Raw genomic sequence first — 15,032 nt, forward strand, 5'->3', positions numbered from 1 at the left:
TTTTTCTCTTCGTTCTTTCACTGGTATTTTTTTATTATATTCTCTGATAATATTAATTTCAATAATAATAATATAATAATATAATAATAATAATAATAATAATAATAATAATAATAATAATAATAATAATAATTTATTATTATTATTATTTTATATTTAATATTTTTAATATTTGTACAGTCAAAGCAAAAAATACTTTTTCAACAAATTATTAAAAATTGTACCCGAAAAAAACATTCCATTGCTGAATGATTTTTTTTTTATTCACCTTTTTTTCGAAGCACACTGCGAGGTTAAAATATTGACGTTTACAAAAAAAAAAAAAAGGAAATAAAAAGGATGGAAAAAAAAATTTGTGAAAATTAATTTCTCCTTGAGCATACAAATTTCCACGGTTGCTTTATATAAATCTAGTTTTCCAAGGAGAACTTGGAGGCAAGAACAGTGTGTCACTTATAGACCGATTCCTTTCTTTTCGCGGATTTTCTCTGTTTGCTTTGCCGTGTATATATGTATGTACACACATATGTCAGTTTATATATGACTGTGTACACATAAAATGTTCACAAATGTGTGTATCCATGTAAAAGTATTTGTGTGTGTGTGTGTGAGTGTGGTATATCTTATATACAGTGCCCAGGAAATATTCTCCCGAGATATATCCCCCCTTCCCCCTCCTCCACCTTCTCACCCAGCTTCCCTCATGCTTCATTCTACCCAGGTATTTTTGTCCTTTCTTTTTTATCTCCTCTCTCACTCTTTTTTCTCTCTCCCTCATCAATTTGATACGGAAAACGTTGGTTTTTAAACATTATATCTATATCTATATATATGTTTATATAGGAAATTTATTTTTTTCCCCATCATTAATTTTTCTGTCATTTATTATTTATTATTATTATTATTGATTCTTTTGAAATAGATTTAGAAAATTTATCAGATCTAATTTTTCACTCTTTTTTCAAGTTTTGGAATTTGAGTTTTTTCATCTTTTATTTATTGAAATGTTTTTTTTTTATTTATTTATTTTATTTATTTATTTATTATTATGTTTAATATTTTATTTCTAATATTTGTACAGTCAAAAAAAAAGAAAAAAAATGAAATACCTAAATTATTTTTTCTATTTACTGTGCTTTAAATTTTTTTTCTATTCACTACATTTCTGTAATTTAATTTTTTTTCTTCTACTATTTATTGCAGTTTTTAAATTAAATATTTTTTTATTTGCAATATTTTTGAAATTTCTTTTTTTTTATTCACTGTACCTACTAAATGCAATTTAATTCTTTTCTACTATTTATATTTAGAAATTAAAATATTTTTTCTATTCACTGTACTTCTGGAATTTAATATTTTTTCTTCAATTATTTATTGTAGTTTGTAACTTAATATCCCGTTTACTGTTTTTTTTTTATTTACTGTACCTACTAAGTGAAATTAAATTTTTTTCTACTGTTCATTGAAGTTTAGAAAATAAATTATTTTTTCTATTTACTGTACTTTAAACATTTTATTTTTTTCTATTTACTGCACTTTTGAAATTAATTTATTTCTTCAACCATTTCTTATAGTTTCATTTGCTGTACTTTAAAATTTTTTTCTATCCACTGCACTTCTGGAATTTAATTTTTTTTCTTTAATTATTTATTGTAGTTTGTAACTTAATTTTTTCCCGTTTACTGTACTTTGAATTGTTTTTTCTTATTTAACTTTTTCTTCTTCTTTTATTTATTTAAGTTTCTAATTTAATTTTCTCCATTTACTGTACTTTGAATTGTTTTTTCTAATTTAACTTTTTTTTTCTTTTTCTGTTAATTATGTTTTTAATTTGATTTTTTTTTCAGTTACTGCACTTTTGAAATTTAATTTTTTTTTCTATTTTTAATTGAACTTTGCAAATTAAATTTCTCTCCCTTCTATTTATATTGTATTTTGCAAAAATAAATTCTTTTTTTCTCCACGTATTTATTGCATTTCTCGAAATTAAAAACGAAAAAAAAAATATTTTTAAATACGTAGATATTTAAATTTTTGTTCGTTTTTTTTCTCCTTTTTTTAATTCTGAAGAATTACTTTGACCTTATTGTGCAATACATGCAACATTCTTTCACACAATTGTATTTATAAACGCGACAAGTCTCATTTATTTTGAATAGATTTGCGCTGAAAATGAAAATATAATTTCAAACATTTCATTTTATGATAAAAATAGTAATTTTTAAGAGAGAAAAATTGCAATTTTTTTGAGCTTTTTTTCTTTTTTTTGCAAAAGAGAAAAAAAGATAATTATCATAATTATCGTGCAGTTCGCAAATTAATTAAATAGCAGCAAAGTTTATTAATTTTACTAAATACGATCTAAAGGAGTAATTCATTAATTAATTTCAAAGAAAATGTTTATATAATTAAAAAAGTTTTATTTATTTATTCAATATTATTACACTATTTATTATTATTATTATTTAAATAATTATTATTATTCATAATAAATAAATATTATTATTACTTTTGAAATTAAAATAACAATTTAAAAATGAGAGATTATTTCTGCTGGAGATTGAAACTTTATTATTATCATTACTTATTTTATTATTATTTATTAATTTTATTAATATTTATTAATAAATTTAGGATTATTGTGTAATTATTAATTATTATCGATAATTAAAATATAAGTATATTATAAATTATATATAATATATTATTCACTGAAAAAAATCTCTATCTGGAATCTCTGGGCGTTGGGGATCGAACCACTGACCCTAAAGTCCCACTCACCAAATCACGTGCCTTAACGACTACGGCCATCGCCTATTATTAATTATTTTTCTACTTATTAGTACTTATTTGAATTTTAATTAAAATAAAAAAAAATATATTAAATAAGGCAAATAAAACACAAAAAAAAAAATTTATCTCATCAATAATGTATTAAAATAGGAAAAATATTGTAATTTTTCAGCTATTGGGAGGTGCTTGCTTTAGCCATGGTCCATACACGTTTTATAAAGCAGTGCGGATAGAAAATGGTCGTGTTCTTCGACTAGGAAGTTTTTTCTTGACAAAACTTTGGAGCGACGCCGATCTCGTCAGCATCGGTGAACTTCAATTACTTTGGCTTGACAGCCGGGGGCCAAACACACCCCTCGCCTCATTGCGGCTCTACTTCCTGCCGGAAAACACCCCTGACGGACGAAGGGACACGCACGGAGAGGTAAGAAAACAAAAAAAAAAAAAAACACAATGCAAATAAACTTACCACTTTTTATTGACCCACTTTTGTCCCGCTTTCTTATTATTATTATTTTATTTTGCCCTCATTAAAAATCAAAACTTTCATTTTTTTTCACAATCATTTTTCGATTTTTTGCTCCTTTTTATTTTTCATTCAGATTCACTTTAAATTTCAGAGTATTTTTTATACAATTATTTTTATTTTTTATAATAATAATAATAATAATAATAAATGCTCTGAAATTTAAAGTCAATCTGAATAAAAATAAATAAATAAAATATCGAAAAACGATTGTGAAACAAAATGGAGAAGATAATAATTATTATCACAATATAATATTATTACTATTTTTTATTTAATTAATATTTATAAAAAAATTTATATTAATATTAATATTATTGAAAATAATATTAAATTATATTAATTATTATCATTTTTATAATTTTATACAATAATAATAATTTTTTATTTTTTATTATTTTGCTCTTGTAAAAGATTTTTATGCGAAAGCTTCTTTTTTCTCATAAAAGAATTCCAATTTATTCTCCGGTAGTTTTTTCTTTTTATATTACTATTTTTATATTTTTTCAAAAGCAAATCGAAGATTAATGGAAATGAATTTCATTTGATTTTGAATGAACGAAATATTTTTGTAAATGTATTTTAATTTAATTAAATTTATAAATTGATGTTAAAATTCAACATAGGTACGTCAATAATAGAAATAATTATATTTTGATAAATTTGCAATATATGATTAAATTTTCAACGATTTAATTACGAAATTAAACATGAAAATGTTAACGAATTTATATTTGTAAGTTAATTAAAATACACTCGTATTTTTGAAGGAGAAAATTAATTATTCGCCTTTATATTTATTCGTGAAAATTAATATTTCGAGGGAAAAAATTAAAAAACAGAAAATAAAGGCAAAAATTCGATATTTTTTTTTTATAATTATATGCCTGTAATATTTCATGTGAAAAAATAAATGCAAATTCTGTATTTTTTGGTTAGAAAAAAATTAAGTCAAGTATATAACAAAAATACTGATTCTAATTTATTTATTTCATTTCTTTTTTTAATTACAAAGCCCAACAGCATTTTTGACAATTTTTTTCATTTAATTTCATTTACTTCACATAATTTTTTCCTTTAATTTTCAAACTACAACTGCATTAATGAAGAAAAAAGAAAAAAAATTTCATTTAATTCTTGACTCGAAATGAGAGAAAAAAAAGAGAAGAGAGAAACATTTTTATTCAAAATGCTTCTAACAATTTTTCTACTTAAAAATAAATTCTACTTTTCCATTTCGCTTCACGAGCGAGAAGGGACTTTTTTATTTTTTTTACGATCAAAGGCTTCAAACTCGACATAGACGCGCGCGCACGCTCTCGCTCTTTCGCAAAAAAGGAAGGAAAAAATAAATATAAATATACTTTATCACTATATCGTAAAATATGATTTGTCAATAAAATCTCCCTTTAGCAATAGTTAATAATTTGTGAATAGATATTTTTTTTTTTTTTGCAATCAGATTAAAAAATGAGAATGAATTTTTGTTTTTTAAAACGAAAATAAAGAAATACCGATTTATTTTATTTTTTACTTTTGTATTATTTTTTTTTTAACAATTGTCTTTTAAATAAAAATTGAGTAACACTTCTCAAAAAAAAATTACGTTGGTGAAGTTCACAACGTTTATAATAATCAACGATTTAGAAAAAAAAATATTTGTCTATTTAATGTTTTATATAATTTTGTATAAAAAAAAGTTTTGTTTACAAATTTTTCTTTTTGAAATTATTGAACATGATCAATAATTTCAAAAAAAAAAAAAAAAAAAAATTTATAAACAAAACATTTTTTTTTATGTCAAGAAAAATATATTTTTTTTCTTTAATCGTTGTGAACTTCACCGACGTAAAAAATTTATCCACATAAAAATTAGAGAAAAATTTAACTTAAAAAAAAATTTGTTTATAATTTTTCGTTTTTACAAATGTTACTCATTTTGAAAAGGGAAAAAAAAGAGGAGGGCTGATTTTAATTTGTCTTCACAGATGATTTTCAATATGTCTCTAGTTCCGTCAAACTCGAAAAAAAAATATGTCCCATGTTGATCGCCAGTTGAATTTCTCTGAAGAGAAAATTTATTCAGAATAGGTATTATTCAGACTGACGAGTGGAATAGTCGGTGGATGAAGACAGACTCTGACGAGAGAGAGGTAAAGGGGGTTTTGAAAGAAAAAGGGATTGTGAGTTTGAGGGGTCGTGAATGAGAAAAAGAAGCGGAATAAGCTTGCAGTCCCTCTCTCTATATAATATATATATACAAAATAATATTCACTGTGCTAAACATTTCCAAATTTAAAAAAACGTATGAAAAAACCCAATTGAGAGAAACACTATTTCAAACAAATGTTTCAATACATACGCGAATAAAAAAATATTTCATTTTTTTTTTATTTTATAATTTTTTTTCTCCTCGTGAAATTTATTTTCTCTCTGTATTTATACAGTGGATGTAAAAACAAATATATAGTTATATAAACTATATTTGCAAAGAGAATATAGAAAATGTTCTTTCCAAGAAAAATTATATATTTTTTCCTGAATTTCTTAAATATTCTCATAGTTTTTTATATTTTCTTTTTTTCCCTTTCAAGTATTTTTATTATTAATTTTCTCTTGAAAGAGGGAAAACTTTCAATTATTCGGAAATTGTTAAAAACTCATTTTTATTCAATGAAACTTTTTATAGTACACATTCAGTCTGTTTCCTTGAAAAATACCGATTTTTCCGCAAATTACAATTCTTCGTTTTTTGTTCGCTCAGCTCTCTTGTTTTATTTTATTAATTTTTCATATTTCAACGTTTTTTTTTTGTATTTTTTTTTTTTCATTGAATACAAAATGTGTAATTATTTTTTGCTTTGCAATTTATTTTTTTTTCCTATATTAATATTTATCTTTTTATTTATGGTTTAAACAATGAAATAAATTAATATTTATTTAATAAAATAAAATAAAATTCTCTCTGAATAAAGAGAGTTAACTGCATAATTTATTATTATTTTTTATTTATCAGTTAATTCTCTAAATTAGAATTTAGCAATTAATGAAAAAATAAATAAAAAATTCAATTAGTGACTGATTTTCTGCCTTTGAATTAATTAATAATTAACTGCAAATTTGACTAAATTAGCGACATTTTAAGTTAAATTAGTAAAAATGTTTACTAATTTAGTAGAAATTACTATTTATTAGTAAAATTAACTAATTCAAAGGCAAAAATTCAGTCATTAATTGAAATTAATAAACATTTTTTACTAATTAAATATTAATTAACTAATTAACTATTTATCAGGAGATAATTACTAATTATTAGTAAATAATTAATTTTTATTATTAATTTTATTTACATGGGTGAATTCACAACGTTCATGATTCACAACGATTAGAGGAAAAAATTATTTTTTTCGCTGAGAACAATATTTTTTGTTTGCAAATTTTTTAATTATTCATAAAATATTCTTAGAAAAACACGTTTTTAGCTAAAAATTGGAAAAATACTTTTTTTTAAACTGTTGATTATAAATGTTGTGTGCTTGACTAACGCAAATATTTTCATAAAATACTGATTGCAGTAGAAATTAAAAAATTAAATTTTACATTTAGAAAATTTATTAATTTAACAATTTTTTGTAAAGTTATTAATTTTTTTGATAGTGACGTAAAATTATTGTAATAAAAATTTGTTTCGAAGAGGAAATTCCACATAAAAAAATTAATTCTCACTCAGAAAATTTATTTCTAACCAAATGTAGAATTTATAAATTCTACGTTAATTTTCAACTAAATAATAGTAATTTAAAAAAAAATAGTTAAGTAAAGAAACTTTTAGTTAGTATAATAAAATTTTTATTTAAATTAAATTAAAATTTTTAAGTTAATAAAATTTTTTTTTGGTGAGATTTAAAAAAAGTGCGAATTTTTTGGTTTCTATCTTGTAAGAGTCGAATTTTTCTTTCACGACACGGACACTTTAATATTCATATATATATATATATATATATATATATGTATATTTAATGTAGAAGTATAAAAACTCACTCACACATATGGCACATTTGTTTTAACGAGGGACATTGTCAATTATGGCTCCCCGCGTCTCCCACAAGTCGTACTCTCAGTTTACAGCTCGATTATTCAGCAGGGCAAACGACGGGTCACATAATAACGTGTCACGGGCAATATGATTTCGATTGAAGGGTTAACGACATTTCATTTTCAAATTCAGAATTATTATACTTTTCGAAAAAAAATAATAATTTTTATTTAAATTAAAAAGTTATTTATTTAGTTTCGCTTAAAAATTTTATTTGAGTATTATTCTACTTTTAATACAGATATTTTCTTCAAATATATAAATAATCAATAAAATATATAAATAATATAAATAAATCGTGAAGAATTTTATAAAAAATTTTTGAAAATTCTAATTAAATTCTTTTGAAGAATTTCCTTTAATTTTTTTTTAATGGAGTTTTTTTTAATAATTTAAATTAAAATTTTTGAAAATAATTGAATTTTATGAATAATTCTTTTCAAGTTTTTAAAATAATCGTAGTTGTTAATAATTTAAATTAAACATTAAATTTTTGAATTTTATCAAAATTTTAGATAATAATTGAATTCTTTTGAAAATTATTTTAGGGAATTAAGAAAAAAATTTAATTCTTTCGTGACATTTTTTTTTTTTTTAAATAATTGAATTTTTCCAAAGAACTTTATTATTTATAAATATAATTGAATTGTATTAAAAAAGGCCTAATACGGTTTTAACAAGAAGCAAATAAAAAATGTATATTATTGATTTGTTTGTATATTTATCTATTTATTTCTAATTTAAAAAAAAAAAAAAATGCTGTCGAAAAACTATTATTAACGGATGGAAAAAGTAATTGAGAGGGAGAGAAGGGAAAAAAAATTAATTACAGTAAAGAATATATTTAAAAGAAATTAACTCCACCCTTTCTATTTTTATCGCTGAGTCAAAAGATTCACTCGCGTGCAGCCAGCGTGAGTATATAATTGCTATAGTAATTGCTACTTTTTTTTTTTTTTTTTTTTTTCATATACGCGAATCGATTAGTCTCTTCCTTATCACGTTCTGACTTATTCTCGTCATTACAAATTGACTATGTTGAAAAACATCATTGACACAAAGGTCATTAAAAACTTTTATCTCTCCTTTCACTCAACTATTTTTTTTCATTTCCTGCAGTTTCCTCCACCGTTACCCTCGTCCATCTCTTCCTCTCATACTTTCACCTGTTAATTTATTATTATTACTATTATCATTATTTTTATTATTATAATTATTATTTTATTATTATTATTATTATTTTTTTTTTTTTTTTGGGGAAAAATTTTATGAAAATTCAATTCGTTTCTGAATTTTACTAAAATATTGATATAGTTTGAAAATAATTGAATTTCGATAAAATTTTGAAAACAATTGAACCGTTTCAAAGAATTTTGATAACATTTTTTGCATTGTGTCTAAGAGTTTTATTCAAAAATTTTGAGAATAAAATGCGAAATTTATTGAAATAAAATATATTTCGTTCTCTCGAACACTATAATAATATAAGAATTCAAATAATAATTTTTATATAAATAAATATCTTTATAATACAATAAAAATGAAACTCAATCGAATTCAAAACTATTATTATATCCCTAGACATTGGAAATTAATTACATAACATTACATTATATATTATTTGAAAAATATTTCCCCAACGAAAGAAATTAATATATTACGTGCTTTGATAGAGGAAGAAAAATTCATACAATTTTTTCGAGAGACTTTTTTTTTTATTGCTAGTCATTTTAATAAATTTTGTTGCTTAATTTCTTAAGGTCACGCGTGCCTTTGTTATTGTATATATACTTTGCCTATTATAAGTCTATATTTGTCTGTAAATATAATTTTTTTTTTTTTTTTTTTTTTTGGAAACACGAGAATGACGAGTTGAAGGGTTGGGAAAAATATGACTTAAATAAAAGTCAACACTGAATGACGTTATGTCTGATATGCGGATATGGACGTGATACACATTTATGTACCCATGCTTATTAAAATTTGAACACGCAAACGAAAACCAAACCGCAGTTTAGCGATGACAAATTATATTGCCCTTTTCTTTTCATAGAGAATTTTTAATTACTTTATCCTAATTACACACGTTTAATAAAAATTATACAAACACAATTTTTACCTTTTTTTCCTTTTTTAATATCTACAACAATTAAAAATTGCATTTGATTCAAATAAAATTGTATTTTTTTTATTTTATTATTTTTTATTAGTATTTGTTATTTATTTATTATTATTATTATTTATTATTATTATTTTCTTTATTTTTTTTATTTTATTATTTTCTTTATTTTTTTTATTTTTTTTATTTTATTATTTTCTTTATTTTTTTAATTTTTTAATTTTATTATTTTTTTATTCTATTCTAATCACAATTTTTCTAAGGATATCAAATTGAGACAAAAAAAGGAATCAAAAAAGTTGCTTCGCATCATTTTTGAAACCCGCTTTTTGTCTCAATTTGAAGTCCTTAGAAAAACAAAGAATTAACTAAATTAATAAATTTTTTTTTATTCTATATAAAATATTATTAAGTCAGCCTTATTTTATCATAATAAATTGACAAAAGTAAATTAACTTTTATTCTGGCACGACGCTCCAATTATTTTAAACTACAAATTGAAGCGTATTAATTAAACTAAAATACTTTTGCACCATTGCTGGGGGGATAAATTCTATTGTTAGATAAAACTTTTACTCCAGAAAACTACTCTATAAAGTTCCTTTTCTGCTACTCTTTTCAAAAAAGAAAAAGAAAAAAAAGAGAAGAAAAAAACAGAAAAACAGCAGAGAAAAAAAATTCGAAAAAAAATAATAACGAGTTAAAGTTTATTTCTGCTATGGTAAATAACAATTTTGAAAAGATCAATAAGTACTTTTCCTAATGGATACTCGACGGTTCGATTTAATTCACTCAAGTGATGCGCGCGTGGGTCGACAAAAAAAAAAAAAAAAAATGAAAAAAAAACTTGGACCAGGTTTGTTAGTGTTTTTACTCTCATATGTCAGAGAATTTCCAACGAAATTATTCTCTGTCGAAATTGCACACAATTTTCAGACAATGTCACGTTGATATTTATGTATATTTATAGTATATTATATTATGCTCTCTAAATTTGAATTAGTAAAAAGTTTTTAATAAAATTTTACTTTTTTATTTACGGGCTTTGCACTCGATAATTAATTTTTAAAAAAGTGTCAAAAAGAAACTTTAAGACTGAAAAAAGTACACACAGAGAGAGAGAGAGAAAATAAATATTAAATTAAAATAAAAAAAAAATTTTTAAATTATAAAAATATTTTACAATTTGGGGGAAAAATGCGAAATTTTGATATAAAAATACTTAAGATTAAAAAAACTAACTTGAAATTTAGTACAGTTTTATCAAATTTAAAAAATATTAATTCGATTTTAATATAAATTTACTAAATTTCAAAAAAGTTTTTTGTTTAAATTTTAGTATTTTTTATATCAAAATTTCGCTTTGTCGCATTTTTCCTCCAAACTGTAAAATACTTTTACAAAATTTAATATTTATTCTCTCTGTGTTTATAAAAAAATTGCTAACAAAAAATTCGGTTAAATAGTTTCTTAAGAAAAATATAAAAATAGCTATTCTCTGCTACTTCTTTTACAAAATTAATTTTTTATTATCATCACTAAGAAGCAAGCTCCAGAAAAAATTTGATTTAAATAGAAAAAAATCCGATTTAAAGTAAAGAAATCAATTTTTTTGATTTTAAAAATGATTTTTAACAACTTTGTTCATAGTATAGAATAGTATACACTCAGTATAGTAGAAAATAGTCTAGACTGGTATATTTATAGTATATTATAGTGGTAGCTGACAAATAAACTTGTGCTATTCATGTTTAATTAATTTTATACACGACGGGATAAAAATATCGTTTTAAGGATTCATATTTCACTAGATAGGAACGCCATTAAATTTTCTCGGGAGGCAGTAGTAGTTACTACCGTTTATCTTCTAGGTATAGCAGCTTTACATTTTCCATAGAGGTTTTCGAATATATATATTCCTATGCTGAATCTACTGTAAGTTGTTGCCGTTATATTACCATTGAAGTCATCTAATTAAGTAAACATTTTAAGGGAACGCAATTAAAAAAAAATCCTCCTTCTTCTCCTCGAATCGCCAATTTTTCTCCGCACTGAAAAAAATTTACTCCAAGAATTCAACTACCAATTCTTCGACTAAATTTTTTTCAACAAACAGTTGAGTGGAAAGTAGTTAAATTAATTACTTTTTTAGTTGTGCTAACAATTTTTGTGTAGTTGATTTTACTATTTTTTAACGTTGATGAAGTTCACAATGTTTATAATCAACAATTTAATGAAGAAAATATTTTTCTATCTAAATTTTTGGCTAAAAACTTTTTGTAACAAATTCATTGACAACAATTCAAAAAGACAAACTTCACACAATTTTTCTTTGGATATCAAACTGAGACAAAAATCAAGTCAATTTGATGTCCTTAGAAATAGTGTGTGAATTTTGTCTTTTTTTTGTTGCTTCCTAAAATTTTTGACACAGTTTTTGTTTTAATTTCTAAGGTTATCAACCTTAAAAAAACTGGGCAAACCTTATTTATATAAAAGTTAAGAAATTTATGAACATGAACAATTTTGTGTTCATCAGGAAACAATTTTGAAAAATCTGATTGTTATGACTAAATGATTGTTAATCTGTAAATTTTTTTCTCCCCAAATATTCGAAACATGAACAAAATTTATAATGAATAACAGAGGACTAATCAGTTATTTGAATCAAATATTTTTGTTTAGTTACAAAGGGAAAAATTAAATAAATAGAAAAAGAAATTAAATTCTCTTTTTAATTGGAGGGGAAAAAAAGTGATGAGTTTGATTATAAATTCGTGTATTGTACATATACATAAAACGATTCGCGCGATGAATGTCGCGATATGAGTCTATATATATATATATATAGATTTTTATCGAGAGCAAAACGATTGTTCGCTCTCTCATCTTTCACAGAGAATGAAAGATAACTTCGGTATAATGGGGCAAAAAGCGCAATGGAAATGTTTCACCCCATGGGCACAATTTCAATTTGCCACTCATTCGTGTTACAACTAACTTACACAATGATGCGTATATTTACATGCACGAACACCTGCTGACGAACTGTCATCATATATATACACATATATGTCTTTACATCCTGTCTTTGTCAAGGTGCAACACGCTCATTCAACTATAATGTACATCATAAATATATATCCTCGCAAAAAAATCCTTATTGTAAATTAAAAAAAATATTTTTTTTGCTTTTTATCCGAAAGAGGTAGAGGGGAGCGGGGGGAATTATTTAATCACATTTTCAGTCTATTCAAGTGTCGCGGATGTATAGTATCGAATCACTTCTTGTTCTAAATAAAACTATACGGAATCCGTGCAGTCGCGGCTGTGTACATGTGAGGATGGCAAAACGTACGTGTATACGGGTGAACGTACCCAAAGAATTTTGCTCCTTGAGGATACGAGTCATTTTCAATCAAATATATAAAATAAGCAGTACAAAAAAATTCCCGTGACTTTTAATCTTTAAATTTTGATTGTAGTTGAAAATAAACTCATTTGATTCACTCTCACCCTTATTGATATAATCAAATCTTAATATTTTTTATTAATTAGTTTTAATTAATTAATTAATTAGTTTAGTAATTAGTATTAAAAGGGTTTCAATTTAAAAATTTAATAATATTTCAAATTTGAATAAATTTAATTAGATGAGAAATAAATAAATCAAGATTCTTTGCAAAAATTCAATTATATTAAAAAAGAAAAAATTAATTCTGGTTAAAAATTTCAATTATCTTTATAAATTATAAAATTCTGGACAAAATTTCAAACATTTTTAAAAATTTTAATAAAATTCTTGAAAAAATTTCAATCATTTTCAAAAATTTTAATAAAATTTCCACAAGAATTCAATTATTTACATAATTAACAAAATTTTCCACAGGAATTCAATTATTTTCATTAATAATTAAATTCTTTGAAGGATTTCAAATATAAATTTCAAAATTTTTTTTTTTAAATTCTGGTCCAAATTTCAATTATCTTTATAAATTATAAAATTATCCAAAATTCAATTATTTTCAAAAATTTTAATAAAATTTTTGTCAAAATTCCAATTATTTTTATAAATAACAAAATTTCCACAAGAATTCAATTATTTACAATTTTTTTTTTAAATTTCTTCGTAATAATTCAATTATTTTCATAAATAATAAAATTATTCTCAAAAATTCAATTATTTTTAAAAACTTCAATAAAATTCTGAGAAATATTCAATTATTTTCATTATTAATAAAATTCTTTGTAGGATTTCAATTATTTTTAATTTCAAATTTTTTTTTATATTCTGGTGAAAATTTCAATTATGTTTACTAATTATAAAATTCTCCAAAATTCAATTATTTTCAAAAATTTTAATAAAATTCTTGACAAAATTTCAATCATTTTCAAAAATTTTAATAAAATTCTTGACAAAATTTCAATTATTTTTAAAAATTTTAATAAAATTCTTGACAAAACATTCCAAAAGAATTCAATTATTTAAAAAAGAAATTTAATAAAATGCTACGCAAACATTTAATTATTTTCATAGATAATAAAATTTCTATACAGGAATTACATTATTTACAAATTTTTTTATAAATCTCTTTGCAATAATTAAATTTTTTTCATAAATAATAATATTTTTTATTGTGATTTAATTATTTTCATGACTAATGAAACTTGTTGCAGAATTTTAATTGTAAATGTAATTATTTTTAAAAATTTTTATAAAAATTTGTCAATAGAATTCAATTATATTTAAAAATTTGTTGATAAAATTCTTTATGAGAATTCAATTTTAAGAAAAATTCAATTATTTAATGAATTATTTATTTTTGTTTTTAAATAATTGAATTCTCGTAGAATTTTCTAATAAAAATTGACTTAAAATTGAATTTCAATTAAAATTTGAGATAATTGAATATTAAAAGCATATAATAGCATGAATTTTTATAAATAATTGAATTTTAAAAAGGTTGCTTGAATTTTTTATATTCTAATAAATATTTAATTGAAGAATTTCCGAATAATCAAAATTTCGTAAAATTGAATTTTTGTAAACAAATGGATTTGGAAATTCTCAAAGAACTTTTCCAAAAATTATTTAAAATATTTGATGTAATGAAGAATTTTAGCAAAAATTCTAGAAAATAATAATTGAATTGAAATGATAAAAATAATTTTAAAAAAGTTACAGCAATAAAATGAATAATTAATTTATCACTCGGTCATCTTTAATTATTATAAAAAATGAAGAAATTGTTGAATTTCAAAAAGGTTTGAATTTAAAATTTTTTGATAATCTTAATTCCTATAAGAAAATAATGATTAATTATTTTTTTTAGTAAAAGTACTGACTTTTTAAAATAATTTTACCAATTAAAGAAATTCCTAAATAAATTTATTTCTTCTGAAAATAACTAATTTTTAATAAAATTAGATTATATTTAGATTTATAGTCGAAGGTTTAATTAAAAGTTAAAATAAAAAAATTAATTAGAAATTTTTGG

General features: G+C 22.1%; 1 protein-coding gene across 1 annotated transcript in view; it reads left to right on the top strand.

Moving 5' to 3' along the window:
- The window catches only part of LOC122497768 (uncharacterized protein PB18E9.04c-like), a 169,317-nt gene that overhangs the window by 48,598 nt on the left and 105,687 nt on the right, over positions 1-15,032 (top strand). The window contains exon 2 of the mRNA XM_043605045.1: positions 2,966-3,217. Coding sequence (XP_043460980.1) covers positions 2,966-3,217 — 252 coding nt within the window. The remainder of the gene's footprint in view (positions 1-2,965; positions 3,218-15,032) is intronic.

This window comes from Leptopilina heterotoma, unplaced genomic scaffold (genome assembly GCF_015476425.1).
Source record: "Leptopilina heterotoma isolate Lh14 unplaced genomic scaffold, ASM1547642v1 Lhet_136, whole genome shotgun sequence".
NCBI classification, from domain to species: domain Eukaryota; kingdom Metazoa; phylum Arthropoda; class Insecta; order Hymenoptera; family Figitidae; genus Leptopilina; species Leptopilina heterotoma.